Below are 14,730 nucleotides of genomic sequence, written 5' to 3'. Positions count from 1 at the left end.
TGCCTATTGTGGGACTTTCCCAGGCTCTGTAACCAAGTGCCAGTTCCCCTAGTAAGTCTCCATGTACATCCATCCCACTGCTCTCTCTCTCTGGAGAGCTACAATATGATGGAAGAGAAATGCAAACAAAACCTTCCTGCTGTATGCCAGTACTTGTGCAGACCAGTCCAGACCTGTTTGTAGGTTGAATGTTTATAATATGCATCTACCAAGAGTTTTTGGTAATCTGAATCAAATTCTATTTAGCAAAAGGTAAAATAAATGAAACTGGTTCCTAATATCAACCAACATTGTAAAAACCCCATCACACCATAGGCTGTCACAGCACCTAGGTTAACTGCACAGTAAAACTGTTCAACAACTGGGTGGGTGCAGTGTTGCAGCCTGTAATCCCAGCAATCTGGGAGACCGAGGCAGGAGGATTACAGGTTTAAGGCCAACCTCTACAACTAAGGAAGGCCCTGTCTCAAAGAATATCAAGGGCTGGGGGATGTATGGGTTCAATCCTCAGTACCAAAACAATAATAAAAAACCAAACCACCAAATAAAAACAAAGTTAAAATGCACTTTACAGTTCTTAGACAAAAAAGTCTTTAGCTCTATCAAAACCTAGGGTCCTCTCTCTCTTTGTGATACTGGGATTCTAGGTTTGGGCCTGTGGCATGCTAGGCAAGCATTCCACCACTTACCTCTACCCGAGCCTTCTCTCTATTGTAACATTACCAAAGCACTTGTGAGACTACTCCAAAACTGCCTTCTACTATTTGGGATTACTATTTAAAGTTTTTATAATTATTAGCCAAATAGTTATTTAATAAGATCTGGGGTAAAAAAAAAAAAAAAAAAAAAATCCCAGATTTCTGGCTAAAGCCCACGTAAAAGGCTTCTCACTTTTACAATTTTTAAGAAATTCTGGTTCAAGACTTTTTTTTTTTTTTTTTTTACAGCACAGCTTTCTCAGATTGCCTGCTTAATAATCCCAGGCATGAAAATTTTAAGCTATATCACTTGTATACATTGAAGTTTTAATAAAACCCTGATAAACAACATCCCTTCTGGGCAGTTTAAATATCCCTACAAGGGCTGGGGATGTAGCCTAGAGGTAGAGTGCTTGCCTTGCATGCATGAGGACTTGGGGTCAATCCCCAGCACTGCAAAAAAAAAAAAAAAAAAAAAGGTCTTAAAAGTTCCTTCAGGTGAGTGGGTAAACTAAATAAACACCAAGAGCCCAGTTCCTTAGATAAGCTAGCCAATAAGATAGATTTCTCCAAATTCCTTGCTGATAAATATGAGGGAAAATTCAGCAACACCTCTGGATGACAGGCAAGTGTGGGGAGAATGAAGAAAATGAAAGAAGAAATTCTACTTTCTAAATCTGTCTCCTTAGATAAAGCACATTTTAACAGAACAGGTACTTTAGGGTTCTTTCACAATAAAAAGACCTTGCCCAACAGCCCCCAGGGACAGCCCATCATCAGTCCTTCCGCAGGGGAACAGTCTCCTCCCGGATTCCCTCTTTGGTCACAATGCAGATCCTGAGGGCATCCCCGGTGTATACGTCCCTCTCAGCTGCAGAAATGAAGACATCTTTCACCAGCCTCATGGCTCTGTCCAAAGACAATGGCACATGCTCCACATTCTGCATGTTCTTGAAACCAACCTGGAAGGACAGGAGGCTGGCATGAGTGTCCTGTGATGGTAAAGGCCAAAGGAAGGTTCCAGCCTCCCCCCAGTACTCTCTCAGGTCTGTAGATTCATAATAAAAATATCACCGTAGAATGCCCTTCAGACCAAGAACTGCCAGTCTTGGATGAATCACACACACCAGAAACCTGGGATGAACTCACTGGCAAAGCTTCCATTCTTGAGAAACTAAATCAAGCAAGGTAGAGACAGGTAAGCAGAGGAAGAGACAGTGTCATAACTAAGAAGAAAATGGGCCAGGACCAATTTCTACAGCCACCAACTAGGTCCACTGGAAGAAGGCAGCAGCAGAGTACCCAAGAAGTCAAGTGCTAAAGGACACACTGCAGGCTGAGAGCACCAGGCATTCCTAACTGTGGGGGAGGTACACATGAAGAGTGTGTGGTTTTAGGGAAAAGCAGTGTCCAGTGGTGGGAAATGAGGCAGATAAGCAAGAACCAAAGGTATGGCCAAACAAATCATACTTGACAAGTGAACTAGGGAACACTGGAGGCAGAAGGGGGATTGGAAAATAAATTCAGAAATGTAGGTTTGAATCTTGGCAGCTATGATGGTGGAGACAAATGAAAAACATCCCTGGAAGTTAGAACCAGAAAAGTGAAGGGGTAAAAAAGCATTTTCATGACCTCAGGAGGGCACAGACCAACTGCTGCAGAGGTCAGACCCCAGAGAGCTGGCAGAACAGACACGGCATGGTTTGGGCAGGGCAACCAACCAGATGAACTCAGCAGCTCCTTAGGAAAAGGAAGAGCACTAAGAGGGAGGTGCTGCATCTGGCCACAGCCAGACACAGGCTCCTTACCTGGTTGTCGAGCAGGGGCTGCAGCATAGCACTTGCTGAGCCTCCAGCCTTGAAGGAGTCTCTCTGGTAGGAGCCTACTGGGTCAAAGCTGTACACAGCTCCTTTTCCTTAAAGAAGAAAACAGTCTCCATAAGGACGGCACCCAATCACCACCCAGACCACGGTAAAAATGAACATAAATCCAGTCAAAACATGATGTGAAATGCACCACCAAGAGAGGTGGGAGGGAAAGGGAGAGAGAAGGGAAACTGCATGGAAATGGAAGGAGACCCTCAGAGTTATACAAAAGTACATACAAGAGGAAGTGAGGGGAAAGGGAAAAATAATACAAGGGGGACAAATGAATGCCAGTAGAGGGGGCAGAGAGAGAAGAAGGGAGGGGAGGGGAGGGGAGGGGGGATAGTAGAGGATAGGAAAGGCAGCAGAACACAACAGACACTAGTATGGCAATATGTAAATCAATGGATGTGTAACTGATGTAATTCTGCAATCTGTGTATGGGGTAAAAATGGGAGCTCATAACCCACTTGAATCAAAGTGTGAAATATGATATATCAAGAACTATGTGATGTTTTGAACAGCCAACAATAAAAAATTAAAAAAAATATATACTTTCCCAATCCACTGATAAAAAAAAAAATAAAATAAAAAAAAAAAAAAGAAAAAGAAATGCACCACCAACTTGGCTAACTTCAGCCAATGACCAGAACACATTCACTGCTGTGCCGGTGACACCAGTAGAAAGCATGGTCAGAGCAAGAGACCCAACCCTAGGCTCAGACACTGCAGGCAACCTACTTACTAGACACTTGACATGATCTGCAAGGTCACGCTGCTGGTATCAACCTGTGGCCCCAACATGCAGTGGGATGCAGATGCATCGGCTAATAGGTTACAGGGTCTGCTCTAGTTTCTGACCAAATCCCTAATATTTCTAAATAGTATAGTTTTTGTAATATTTCTAACTAGTATAGTTTTGGCATAGACCTGACAGTTGAAAATTTTTCCAGTGGTAAATGCATGAGTGATCATAAGGAATACTTGCTGTGTTTGAAGCATAAAACCAATCCTTCATAAAGGAGGAATTTCAGAAAAACATAAATGACACATGTAAAATATTAGGTTTGCCCAAACTATAACAACTTGAATTACTAGAATGATAAAAAAAAAAAGCTTCTTTGGCTGGGGTTGTAGCTTAGCATGTACAAGGCACTGGGTTCAATCCTCAGCATCACATAAAAATAAATAAATAAAATAAAAGCATTATGTTCCTGTACAACTAAAAAAACAAAAAAAATATTTTAAAAATATTTTTTAAAAAATAAAAGAACAGCTTCTTTGCTGGGCACAGTGGCATGTGCCTGCAATCCCAGCAGCTCAGCAGGCAAGGCAGATCACTAGTTCAAAGCCAACCTTAGTAATTTAGCAAGGCCCTAAGCAACTTAGTGAGATACTATCTCAAAAAATAAAAATAAAAAGGGAGTAGGGTGGGGTAGAGAGAAGGCCTGGGGATGTGGCTCATTGGTTAAGTGCCTCTGGGTTTAATTCCTGGTTGCTCCCCCAACAGAATAGCGAGAAGCTAAGAAAAACAGAATCTGAATCCACTTTCTCGCAACATGACAGAGACTTGTGGGACAATGAGGATGTGCCTGGCAGACTCCACTGAAGCAGATGTAAATGATGCCCTCTCTGGCCTAAGAACCTCCTGGTGTGAAAGCACACACACGACGACTCAGTCATGACTCCTTGTAAACAAGAAAGACACCTCTATATCACCCAAGAGTACAAAACTTGTCAGTAGAAAGAGCAAACCCTGGAGCCAGCCCCGCCCCTCAGTATCCCAATATGGCCTGCTCAGGCCATGTTTCAGTGATCAAAAACATTAATATCTGCTATCACCCCAGAGAGGTTATGAGGTTAATACACTCAAAATACTTAGGTAGTTTGCAGTGCACACATGTTCAGTGTGCACCTTGTTACTACTACTCAGCAGCCCTGGAAGAAGACTTACATGTATGTAACGGGACTATGGAAGACGGGACAATACAGAATGAATTGAGCTGGGTAACATGTACAAGACAATCCTGTTCTTTAAGACTTAAGAAAACTTATGCATATCTGGAGTCATCAGCTTAAAATTATACAATACATCCAATGTATGGCTACAGGAAAATACAGGTTGGACATCCTTCATCCAAAATGCTTAGGGCAAAACGAAAAAGAAGAATCCCCTGATCTGGTAATTCAACAATGAGAAATTTTATAGGTATACAAAAGCTTTCGGAAGAATAAATAGCAAGCTGTATTTGATTATCTTTTGAGTGTGGGATTGAAGGTAAACAACAAAAATGCTTCTCTATTGTTTGAGTTTTTAAATAAAGAACACGTCACTCTGCAATTTTTGAAAAAGCTTTTTTTAAAAAAAAATTATGGATGTGAGACATCATGGATCATTCAGAAGGCATGCCTAAAACTGCATGTAACTGACTGGAACAACACATGACACTAGAACAGGAGTACTCCAGCATCACCTGGGAGATGTGGGGTAGGGAAAATCTTCTTACCTTGTGTGCACAACTGCCACTGTTATCTTTGTGTACTTTTTCTGTTGCAGAAATATGAAGACTGAATTTCATGCTGGACAAGGCAACATGAAGTCCCCCAAGAGAATCTAGGGAAGTGTCTTTGAGGAAGCAAAGGTCCACTAACCTCAGCCTACCAAGAAGGAATGGAAAAGAGGCATAAAGGCAAAAGACAACCATAACTCGTACAAGCTGAGTGGCCACAAGCAAAATGAGACACAAAAGCTTTCCCTGAGGGTGGAACTAAGTTCAGAAAACTAGAAAGAACAGATCTGAGGAAAGCAAAGGAAAGGGTGAGATCTGCCACAAACAGACTTCAAGAGGCCCCTAGAGAAAGCAAGAGAGACTGGCAACATCTGTGCAGGGGCATAAAGCTTGACTGTGAAGCACTTTCCCTCAACAAAATTCAAAAAGCTCTATGATTTTCAAATAAATAAATTAATTGAAATAAAGCCAGATAAGTAAGTCCTTGAGAGATACAGATAAGTTTTGGCTTTCCTAACCAGGCAGGAAATGCTTAAGACTGACAGATTAACTAAGAACGTACATAAAATCAAGCTCTCACGTTCCCTGCTGGTAGAAGTGAACTGCACATCCTTTCTAGAGGACTGGGCAGTAATGAAAACAAAATGAAAAAGAAGAATCCCTGATCTGGTAATTCAACAATGAGGAATCTTTTCTGGAGGAGAAAAGCACAATTAGAGAAATACACAGAGGTATATTTTTTACAAGGATGTTTCTCATGTTGTTTACAGGAAGGAAAGCTGAACAACCTGAATGCCTGTGGAGGACAGTGAGGCACACCAAAGTACAGCCTCATAGCACGGAATCAGATGCTAAGAGTCCTTAGGCATATTTGGAGTCATCAGCTTAAAAACATACAATATATCCAATGCATGGTTACAGGAAAATACAGGTTGGACATCCCTCATCCAAAATGCTTAGGACCAGAAGAATTTCAGATTTTTAAATTTTGGAATATTTATATATACAATATAAGGTATCTTGGGATTGGGACCCAAATCTTAATGTGAAAATCACTTACGTTTCATACACATAGCCAAAAGGTAATTTCATAAAGTATTTTAGATAATTTCATTCACGGAACAGTTTTGCGGTGTGGATTTTCCCACCTATGGTGCTAGTCAAGTTTTGAATTACAGAGCATTTGAGGCTTCAGAGTAGAGATTCTCAACCTATACTACTGTCTTACTCATGCGCAACTACAAGAGTGTATAAATATTGTTCTCACTACAGAAAAACTAAGGTTCCTTTCTGGGGAAAATGTTTAGAAAGCATGGCAGGAACAAAGAGACTAAAGGCACAGACTCAGGTAAAGCAGATGCAGAAGGGCAGCTGCTCACCTCATCGACAGGAAGCACTGCCTCCAGGTCGCCTCTCAGAAGGCAGGAAGGCTCTGGACTCAGGGCACCAGGCTCAGAGCAGAAAGGGTTCAGGAAGGAATGAAAATAGAAGCAACAAATAGAAAGCTGACAGAAAAGAGCAGACCTCTAGCTTTCTTCCCCTCTGAGGCCTTGAAGGTAGGCACCCAGCATTAAGAAACCTTCATCCAAAGGGGTGCAGGTCACCTAAGTACCCAGCTGAAGCCAGCTGGTGAGCGACACCAAGTCCTTCTAGTATACCACTCTGAAAGACAAATGGTCACCCAGAAATAAAAAAAAATCTGAAGGAAGGCTCTGCTACAGAGACAGGCAAGGAAAATAAAACCACACAAAAAACAATCTAATGAAATGCAAACAATACAAGAAAATTTCAAATCAAGTACAAAATAAATAATAGAAGGATTGAAAAAAAAAAAAGCCATTAAACAGGGAAAAGCGCTTAGAAATTGAAGACACCAGAAACAAAAGTAATAGAGTGAAAAACTAAAGTTGTATGCTGGCAACTCAGTGGTAGTGTACTTGCTTAGCATGTGTGAGACCCTGGGTTCCTTCCCAGCACTGCAAAAAAAAACCCAATAAATAAATTTGAGAAAAACTAAAAATTAGAATAAAAACAGAGAGATGGACAATATATAGGGCAAAAATAAGAAAATATGGGATAAAAATCCTCATGCTTGTAGAGAAAATAAGGAACAATAGCAGACAGAGAGAAGGGATAGGAGAGACAGGAGGTAGAGAAAGAGCACGTGAAGGAGACAAGGATCATCACCCTAAAATATCAGATTCTGAAAGCAAAAATCTCAAAAAAAGGCCACTCTGATTTTTTTTTCTAGAAATATCTGGGAGATGCATGCCACCCAAATAAGGAAATAAACCAAGAGGAAAGCCCGGGATCCAGCCTCTAATTGGTGGCATGCATCTGTCCTGGGAGACTGTGTTTTTGGAAGCAAATGATATCAAAATTGTAACTGGTAGAAAATAGCAGCACCATGTGGGGGTAAAGCAGCTGTGGACCAAAGACAGATGGAAATGTCAGGTGAAACACTTTCTCAGACATTGTGTCTTCTTCTGATAGAAAACCAAAGAGGTGTTTCAGAAAGGTTCTCAGAACACTGAGAAAGTATAGACAGTAAGTACACCAAATGACTTTAAAGACATCACTTTACAAAAACTTTTTGAGTCAACTACTAAATACGTCAATAATTCCTTGTGATCACTTAGGATCACATGTAGGTCAAGATCCCATAGGCCATATTTTTCTCTAAGAGATAAAAATTCAAAATTACTAACTTTACGGTATGCAAGACCCCCAGGAAAGAGCAAAATAACTGACTGCTAATGTGCACCACATGCAGTACTTGCTATGTGCCTTCTGAGGTCATTGATCCCTCTTAGCTTGAGATCTTTCTTGTGACCAGAACATGAATTGCTGGGTTAGAGGGAGTTTACGGCTCCTTTCCACTCCAAGCAAAAAGGGACATATCTGGGAACCACGCTCCCTCCCTTGCCAGAAATCAAGGCTCTACCTTCTTCATCAAGTCCACCGATGATGTTGTAGACATAGTATGGGAAGAAGCGCCTTGAGTACAGGATGGTAGACAGCATCGCAGCAATGGCCCCCGTTGTCATGGCCTTATTATTGGAATGCTTGTACATCTGCAGGATTTGGTAAAAACAGAAGGCATATGAAGGTGGAGCCTGCAAGTCTCTTTCACATCAAACACAACAATACCTACGTAAAGTGGTACTCTATTAGATCCCTAAAATCTCAAGGGAACAAATGCTAAGCTTGCCTTCCACTCTCTGGCCCTGTAAGAGGGCACATGAGGTAACCTAGGAAAGCCTTCCAAATCCACACCTCCCTTCACTGTGAACCTAGACCAGGGGCCATCAAAACCTAGCACAGGCCAAATTTCAGCCCACTGCCCGTCTCTGCGAATATAGCTATGGTGGAACACAGCCACACTCACTCATCACATACTATCTCCAGCTCTCTTTTCAGGACAACAGCAGAGTGGGGCAGCTGTGACAGAGGCCAAATAGCCCATGAGGCTGAAAACACTCGTCATCTGGCCTGCCACAGATCAGTCTGCTGACCCACATCAGAGCCAGATGTGGCCCTCATCTCTGCAAACACCTGTGAGAACAGGAGACAAAGGGCAGATCCTTAGTTTGCAAGATTCGGGTACAGAGAGTGGTCTCGCTCCTTGAAGCATCCCCAGTGGAGAACACAAGTAAAAAAACAGGCTCCTAAGATAACAATATAGTGTTTTCATAATCCTAGATTTGTCAGACTCTTGGGAATCCAGAATAACTCAACAGAAATTCTGCAAAACTCACAAATATAAAATGGGTTTAGGTTGACTTAATTTTTGTCAATCATATAGCATCACTAAAGAGAAACCCAACACTATAAACCCAAACCATGACTTTCAAAATATAGAAAAATGAAAAGCTATGTAAAATACCATTAACAATCACTGTAGATACCTGCTAACATATCTGAAACCTTGAAAGTAAGGTCCTAAAAAGCGCAAACAACTCATGAACAGTGAAATCATTTCTATCCAGCCCAAGTCAGTGCCAGTGAAGCCAATATACACCTGCCTAGTGATGGTGTCACAACTGGTGTGCAATCAGCCTCAACTAATGGTCACAACAAGCAAAGCCACGTGACCACCTTGTTGGCACTTTCCTGTCATACCACCCCCCCTACCCCTGGTGGCCACCACTGAAGCCTGTCAGGTGATGGGCTACAGCTCCCACCCTCACTCCTGATCTATTCCTTCCTCTTCCTGCTCATGTGTCTGTACACTAAGGTCAACAGTACAAAGGGAGAAATCCTTTCAGCTGACAGTGCTTCAAACCAAGTGCCTGCTAACACATTCTGGGGCACCTCCTGCCCCAGATTAATTCGTTTTGTTTTAGAGGGAAAAGTTTCCTATGAGCCCCTCTAAGGCTACCTGGAGAAAGAACTTCTCACGGTACAGAGATATCAGCATGTGAAGGAGCTGCTGGTTCACAATGAGACCTCAACAAACCTGGTCAGCAGGATCACTTCACTTCTAGGATACAATGCTTTGCCTGTTAAATTCATGCCTCTCCAGCTGTTCTAAGCAACAGTCATATTGCAGGCCTAAGAATCTAATGGATTGTTTCTAATGTTCAATGGTGTAGACAAGTACAAAAGCACCTACCTTCAGTCTTGCTTCAATAATCTTTGTCAGGGTAAGGCAGTCTCCATGAAAACCGCTACATCCAATGACTGTTTTGTCTGTTCTGTAAAAAGCACATTTCAGCAAGGATGGTTAAAATCTGATGGTGTTATATCATTCTCTATCTCCATATCTTGTGTATTTTATTAAGACAAAGGAGAAAAGGGTGCTCACTTCAGCAGCACACTCATCACAACAGATGCTACCCAGGTGACAAAACTCACACTGGATGGTGTCTATAAAGCCAAGTTTAAAGCTTTCTTTTCAACATTTACTACTCTCAAACTCTGAAAGGTACATCTTAGAAGGGGAAAGCACTGGCAGAAAAGAAAGCAGCATCCAAGGGCAGAAGGGACTGGGACAATGCTTCTTAGTTAAGATGTGGGCCATGCTCAAACCAGGAAACAAGGCGCTGTCATCTTCCTCGCCTGCTCCCCACAGCACCACAAGGGCCTGTACAGAGGGCCCAGAAGGACCCACACCTTATCTGTCTCATTCCCACTCCAATTCACGCTTAGTAAGCTGTGACTCAACTTGGGATTAACAAAGATTCACAGCATTTCCCAAATGGTCAAATACATACCGCAGCTAATCACCAAGAGGCACTTCTGCGATATATACAGACAGTTCTATTTTGGTATATATGGCTTCATTTCATACATTTTAGGAAGAGAATTATTCAGCCCATTAAAACTTTAAGTTATTCAAGGAAAAAAAAAACTAGGAAAATTTAAGAACACTTAGTAGATATGGTGCTATGGTTTAGATGTTTGTCCCTTCCAAAACGTGCTGAGGTTTAACTGCCACTATGATGGCATGTTTCGGGTAGAGCCCTCATGAACAGACTAATGCTGTGCACCCCTTTCTCTCTGTCCTTCTGCCATGTTATGACACAGTACAGAGACCCTGGCCAGATGCTGTTCTCCCAAAGCTGGAATTCCCAGCACTATGAGCCAAAACATTTCTATTCGCATAAGTAGACTTACACAAATGAATAGAGGCATAGAAAGAAATGTTAACCAAATGTTCAAGGTAAGATCCTGGGGATGGCATATTGGTGTTCATTATGAAATTCCTTTGTTGAATAAAAGTTCTTGAATTTTTAATAGTGAGATGCTAGGATAAAAACACATAGGTTACCAAAAGCAGTGTGGGTACCCAGATACAGCAAGTATCAAAAACTCTGCAATGAATTTAGAAAATGCTTAGAAAATTGTTCTTTAGAGAAAATACAAGATAAGCTCCCAAGGCAGCGTAAAAACTCACTAAACAAACTGCTTAACCGGTGGAATCTTTTGCAGCATTATGTCATCACAAAGACATTATGAAATATGTCCTTAGAAACATTTACTTACAACTTGTAACATTTGGGGCTGTCCCGAGTGTGAATAGAAAAGCCTTCACTGAGCCGAGTGTCAGAAGCAACAATCGAAAAGTCTTCACCAGCAATTGCCAATACAGTACTGAGGAAACAAAGAGAAAATTAATGCTTCAGGGTGGTAACCCTACCTTTCTTAATGGAAGGATGCTCCACAGGACAAATTTGGATGTGAACAAGAACAGGATTCCAATGGAAGAGGAAAGACTGGCTGTAAATGTCTTGAAAAAAACCCTAATCATCCCAAATTCAAGCAAAGGCTCCCTGACAGGAATAAATGAGAAAGCTACTGAATTATCATCATCATCAAATCAGAAACCTTACTAATGCAAGGTTGTAGATTAAAAACCCTGACATTTTAAAATGATGAAATGAGGACCAGGTATAGATAGCGTCACAACAATACAACCTCAGTTCAGCAGAAGGGAGCAGTGCATCTTCATGTGCCAAGAGTATCTAATGTCTTGCACACAGCAGACACTTGGGTACTTGCTGACGAGTGGACAGAGAGCAAATTTCCCCTAAGATGCTTACAGCGCAAACTCCAAAAGCAGACCTGGGTCCTAATTCTGGCTCTCCAACTTAGCAGATACAAGGCTGCTGGGTATGTTATTTAGCTTCTCAAGGCCCCAATTTCCGTTCTTACAGCAGAGCTATAAGTCAGAGTCTTGTTGGGTATTGGCAAGGGTTAAGTGAGCTGACAGTTGTAAAGCCCTTATAACACTGACTATGCAGCACTGCTCCTCTACTCGATGTGAGCTATGACTGCAGTGGCATATGCTTGAATGAGAGTAAGATGACTAAGCACCTGGGTTCTGTAATTACTGGAGGCAGAGACCTTCACTTGTCACCTAACACTTCTGTGACCTTAGACAAATTCTCTAGGTTCAAGTTAATGACAATAGCAGTGTCTGTGTTACAGGGTATCTTTGAGAATTAAATGACAACAATCCACACTGAACACCTAGGGTTGAGGATGTAGTTCAGTGGTAGAGTGCTTGTGAGCATGTGCAAGACCCAGTACTGACAAAAAATAAAAATAAAAAGTCACAGCACCTAGCATAGTGCCTTCCAGAATACAGTACTCAGAAAACTTGAGGTCCTATTTTACTGAGTAAGGTTTTCACCAAAGTTTCAAAGTAGAAAAGGATGCATTCCAGGGATTAGCAAGCAAAGGGAAACAGCTAATAGTTACATAGTACATGAAAACAACCATTCAGGTGGCCATTTTAGTGCAAGAGAGTGGAGAGACATATTCCTGCATGATGGACAGGGATCCTGCTGTGGAAGGGCCCAAATGTCAAGCTAAAGATTTATGGATTTATACAAAAAATTTTTTTTTTTTGAATTTTAGCAAGGTACTGTGAAGATTATCTGAGCAAGAATGAAAAAAGACAAAAGGGTTTGATGACTACTCTGACAACACCACAATGTAAAACGGGACAGAAACATGCTCCAGAACAAGTAATGCAATGGGAGGGAAGCAGGGTAAAGAGGAGAAAAGGGGATGCACCCCAAACAACACACACACACACACACACACACACAAAATGGACTGAAATGCAGAGCTGGGAAAACCCATTATGACATCCATGATATTACAGAAGCAGAATAATGACATAACTATGCCGCACATCTAAAGGAGGTGATGTGGTTAAAAAGAATAATTAGCTTGTTTTGCTTACTCTCCTCAGATGGTGAGAATAGAAAAATCAAGGCATAAATGTTTTACAGGAAAACAACAACAACAAACGGAATTGAGGAACTTATGAGAAGTAGAACTGGAGAAAAAGTCTTGGGAATTATACTCCCAGGTATGGGACATGTGACTGCTAAGGGCAGACTTGGAGGCTAAAAATTAATAGAAATAAACCTCATTTTGTAGAAGCAGAGGCTGCCTGAAAGCCAGCCGCAATACATGCTAAAGATTGAGAATGGGTGACAATGTAATAATCAAAAGATTATAAATCTTAGAAGAGTAATAGCTTTAACTGGATTACAAGTTAAACTGGATGACAAGGGGTAAAAAAGTGAATGAGAACTGAAATTCTATTATCAAGGATTTATGCAGGGAGCAGTGGCACATGCCTGTAATCCCAGCGGCTCAGGAGGTTGAGGCAGAAGGATCCCCAAGTTCAAGTCCAGCCTCAGCAATTTAGCAAGGCTAAGCAACTTGGCAAAAGCCTGTCTCTAAATGGGAGGGGGGCAAAAGGCTGTGTAGAGTACAAAAAAAAAAAAAGAATTATAAAATGGGTCTGACAATCCACTTTATAATATGAATCATCACATGACATGTTAATGAGTGCAATGGAAAAGCAAACAAACCCAGTGATGACAGAATTCTGAATTCAAGTCCTGACTCAATTCACACAAGGTCTTTAACTTCCAAGAGCCTCACCGGGCTAAATATCATCTAATATTTACTGATCCTGAGAACTGAATATGATCATTGCTGGTACGTCACAAAATGTCTTTGATTCTCCCCAGAAATACTAAGTAGCTAAGGAACAAAAATAAATTTAAGTTCAAGAAATGAAAAGGTAGCCAGGCACCTATAATCCCAGTGGCTCAGGAGGCTGAGGCATGAGGACCCCCAAGTTCAAAACCAGCTTCAGCAACCAGGGAGGCGCTAAGCAAACTCAGGGAGACCCTCTCTAAATAAAATACAAAATAGGGTGGGGATGTGGCTCTGTGGTCGAGCACCCCCACTCCCGAGTTCAATCCCTGGCAGTGCCCCCCACCAAAAGAAAAAAAAAAAAAAACGAAGAGGTACCCAAAGACCACATTGCTCTTCAGTAGCATGACCAAAACTAAAACTGATCCTTCACGGTCTTAAAACACTCTCACATTCAATATTTCAAGTTAATTAAGGACCTGATTGGTATTTTGTTTTTTTCTAAAGAACCATCTGCACGCCTGTCATCCCAGCGACTACGGAGACTAGGGCAGGAGGATCCAAAGTTCGAGGCCAGCCTGGGTAACTTAGCAGATCATACCAAAAAATAAACAGGGCTGGGGGTGTGGCTCAGCGGTAGAGCTCCTGGGTCCAGTGCCCAGCGGCAAAACCAAACCCAGAACCGTCGTCAGTGAGAAACGGCTGATACACTCAAGGCGGCCTCAATTTACAGCGATCGGCCGTCAAGAGACCCACGCCCACCAGGGAAAGGACTGCTTAGGACCCAGCCGGCATTCCGACAGCACCAGGCCCCGAGCGCGGCACGAGAGCACACGCAGCTTTCCCCGATCCCGGGCCCAAGAGTCAGAGCTCCGCCGCGCGCCCTCAGGCCCACCGCTCCCGCCGCCGCCGGGCGTTACCCTCCGTTGAAGGCGTAGGGCGAGAAGCGCAGCCGCCAGGGACCCGCGGCGCGCAGCGCCTCCATCTCCGGCTGCCCGCCGCAACCCCAGGGCGAGACTGCGGACGACATCGCGCGGCACGGCTAGTGCTGTCTCACGACGAGATGGCGGCCCGGCCGGAAGTCGGGCCGCTTCCGGCTTCCGCGGGCGCCTCTACCCGGCGCATCTCTTTGCTCCTGGAGGTCCGCGCTGCCTGTCTTGCAAGGGCTGATGAGACTAAAATTTTTTTCCTTCAGAAAAAGAAAACATTCGAGTTCACTCTTGGCGGGCCAAATTGAGAGTCTGGCCACAC

General features: G+C 42.6%; 1 protein-coding gene across 1 annotated transcript; it reads right to left on the bottom strand.

Moving 5' to 3' along the window:
- Positions 1-545: 545 nt before the first annotated feature.
- Positions 546-14,565, bottom strand: Psmb1 (proteasome 20S subunit beta 1). The gene is made up of 6 exons (XM_046449330.1): positions 14,400-14,565; positions 11,062-11,169; positions 9,689-9,770; positions 8,018-8,147; positions 2,507-2,613; positions 546-1,660 (listed from the first exon to the last, which is right to left on the bottom strand). Exons 1-6 carry the CDS (start codon positions 14,507-14,509, stop codon positions 1,475-1,477), a joined length of 723 nt encoding a protein of 240 aa, XP_046305286.1. The 5' UTR covers positions 14,510-14,565; the 3' UTR covers positions 546-1,474.
- Between the last annotated feature and the right edge of the window lie 165 nt (positions 14,566-14,730).

The sequence above is a fragment of the Marmota monax genome, unplaced genomic scaffold, assembly GCF_021218885.2.
Source record: "Marmota monax isolate L192 unplaced genomic scaffold, Marmota_monax_Labrador192_F-V1.1 WCK01_AAM20220418_F8-fsc00083, whole genome shotgun sequence".
Taxonomy (NCBI): Eukaryota; Metazoa; Chordata; class Mammalia; order Rodentia; family Sciuridae; genus Marmota; species Marmota monax.
This window is presented reverse-complemented; position numbering and strand designations above follow the sequence as displayed.

What these genes read in the sequence shown, in the direction of transcription:
- Psmb1 (XM_046449330.1), bottom strand. Translation starts at nt 14,509, where the DNA reads ATGTCGTCCGCAGTCTCGCCCTGGGGTTGCGGCGGGCAGCCGGAGATG. An exon ending in TTATTGAAGCAAGACTGAAG is followed by an intron (nt 8,148 to 9,688) that starts GTAGGTGCTTTT and finishes CAAATCCTGCAG; the next exon opens with ATGTACAAGCATTCCAATAA. An exon ending in AGCCCCTGCTCGACAACCAG is followed by an intron (nt 1,661 to 2,506) that starts GTAAGGAGCCTG and finishes CTGTCCTTCCAG; the next exon opens with GTTGGTTTCAAGAACATGCA.